This window comes from Hoplias malabaricus, unplaced genomic scaffold, assembly GCF_029633855.1.
Source record: "Hoplias malabaricus isolate fHopMal1 unplaced genomic scaffold, fHopMal1.hap1 scaffold_70, whole genome shotgun sequence".
In the NCBI taxonomy this organism is placed as follows: Eukaryota; Metazoa; Chordata; class Actinopteri; order Characiformes; family Erythrinidae; genus Hoplias; species Hoplias malabaricus.
In genome coordinates, this window is record NW_027100952.1 from 203,285 (window position 1) to 205,784 (window position 2,500).

General features: G+C 44.0%; 1 protein-coding gene across 1 annotated transcript in view; it reads left to right on the forward strand.

Moving 5' to 3' along the window:
* The window catches only part of epb41l2 (erythrocyte membrane protein band 4.1 like 2), a gene marked incomplete at its 3' end in the record, with an annotated part of 36,493 nt that overhangs the window by 27,819 nt on the left and 6,174 nt on the right, over positions 1–2,500 (forward strand). The window contains exon 6 of the mRNA XM_066658890.1: positions 675–717. Within this exon, the coding sequence (XP_066514987.1) occupies positions 675–717 (43 nt within the window). The remainder of the gene's footprint in view (positions 1–674; positions 718–2,500) is intronic.

Sequence of the window (2,500 nt, forward strand, 5' to 3'; positions counted from 1 at the left end):
ATGGACAGTGAGTGTAGAAATGAAGTGGTGGTTTTAATGTTTTGGCCGATCAGAGTTTACCCTTTTAACCCTGTGCTCTCTGAATCTGTCCCATATTTGTCCTCCTTCGTCTCTGAGGCCAGAGCCAAGGAATTTGAGCAAAATGTTGCTTTAGTTTTGCAACAGTGGGGCGAGCGAGGCACAGTTATTACACACAGAGAGAGAGAGAGAGTGTCCAACACAAACATTTCAGAGGAGCAGTGGACTGTTGTTTTAAAGCGTCACTCTGTGATCTTCTCTTCAACGCCTCATTTCAGATTAAACCCTCGTCACAAACAGCATTCACTTTAATTAACTGTTTTTGTTTCTCTCTGTTTCTCTCTCCCTCTCATCTGTTTTCTCGCTCTCTCTCTCATGCTCTGCCTGTTTCTTTTGCTCTTACTCTTTCTCTCCTTTTCTCTCTCTGTCTCTTTTCTCTCCCTGTTTCTCTCTTCTGTTGTCTCTCTCTCTCTCTGTGTCTCTCTATCTCTCTCTGTATCTCTCTCTCTCTCTGCTCTCTTTCTGTCTCTCTCTCTGTGTCTGTCTCTTTTCTTTCCCTGTTTCTCTCTTCTATATTTTGTTGTCTCTCCCTTTGTTCTCTCTTTATCCCCTCTCTCTCTCTCTCTCTCTCTCTCTCTCTCTCTCTCTCTCTCCAGTGCTGGCTGGACCCCACTAAGGAGATCAAACGTCAGATCCGCAGTAAGTGTCTCAGCAGTAACACTAAGTTTTCTTGGACGGTGGAACAGTGGAATCGTGTTCTCTGGAGATCCAGAAATAATCTTCTGACAAAAGCCTCACTGATGTATGTGGCTGGATGCCATCACATCCTCACAGCAGTGTCCAGCATCTAAAGCCTTCCCTGAGGAGCGGTGTCCTGACTCCGGGCCGTGAGGAGGGGGGGGGGGAGCTGTTTGTTGTGGCAGCGTTGAAGGACATTGTTATTCTTCTGGCATCTGAAAAACCTCTGGACACATCTGTACAGGGAACAGCTGTGATTAACACACAGCTGCAGCATGAGAGAGAGAGAATATGACCACATCCCTTAAACTCTGGCAGCTCCTGAGGTACTTCCCTGTGTTTGTGCATGTGCAGGAAAGAGGAAGGAGAAACTAATGAGAGAAAGAGAGGGGGAGGGGAGGTGGGGAAAAGAAGAGAGACAAATTGAGAAAAAGCTAGTGGAAATAGGCAGAAATAAAGAAGGATGGATAGATGAATGAAGGAGAGAGTGGAAATAGAGCAGCAAAACGTGAAGAGAAAAAGAAGAATAGAGAAATGAGTGAGAAATAAAGGAGAAATGAGAGCGAGAAAGAAAGGAGAAATGAGAGCAAGAAAGAAAGGAGAAAAGAGAAATGTGCATGAGAAATAGAAACCAGTGTGAGAAATAAAAGAGGAGTGAGTAGTGAAGGAGAAAAGAGAAATTGGTGAGAAATAAAGAAGAAAATAGAAACCAGAGTGAGAAATAAAGGAGAAAAGAGAAATCTGTGTGAGGAAGAAAAGGGAGAAAAGAGACATGAGAGTGAGGAATAAAGGGGCAAAAAGAAATGAGTGTTATAAATGAAGGAGAAAAGAGAAATGAGTGAGAAATAAAGGAGAAAAGAGACACGAGTGTTATAAATGAAGGAGAAAAGAGAAATGAGCGTGAGAAATAAAGTAAAAAAGAGGCAGACACAGGAGAAGAGAAGGAAGAAAAGAAAGAAGAGAAAAGGAGAGAAGAGACAAAAAGACTAGAGAGAGGGAAGAGAAAAAGAGAAGTAGTGTGTGTGTGTGTGTGTGTGTGTGTGTGTGTGTGTGTGTGTGTGTGTGTGTGTGTGTGTGTGTTTGAATGGCTGCAGTAGACCCCAGTAGGCCACTGAAGGCTGGTGACCCAGTTTCCACGGCAACTCTCATCATCTCCATCTCTCTCTCTCTCTCTCTCTCTCTCTCTCTCTGTGGATGGGTTTATTTTAGCTCTGTATGTAGAGCAGCACACACACGTGAACACTCGCTCCCAGCTCTCTCTCTCCATCTATCCATCATTCCCTCCATCTATCAATCCCTCCATCAGGACCGCTTTATCCAGCCCTTACTGCTTTCCACATTTCCTTCTTTCTCCCCCACTTTTTTGTCATTTTTTGCATGTTTTTCACTCCTTTTCTTGCCTTTTTCATGTTTCTTTTGGTGCATCCCTTTTTTCTTCTTCCTTTCCTTTGTTCTTTTCTTCTGCTTCTCACTTGAATTCAGCCAAACACAGTACGGTCAGTGTTACTGCGGTCAGAGAGCGCTGGGGTCTGTGGGACATTTATGACTTTACATTCCTCTCGGACAACACACACACACACACACACACACACACAAACACACACACGCGCATGCGCAGGCCTGTGATTTTTACATTTCTTTTTTCATGTGAAAGAACACATTGAAACAAATGAAGCCGCTGCGTGTTTCACATTCTGAGGCTGAGCAGATTCCTCCCCAGACCTCACACACACACACTCTCATA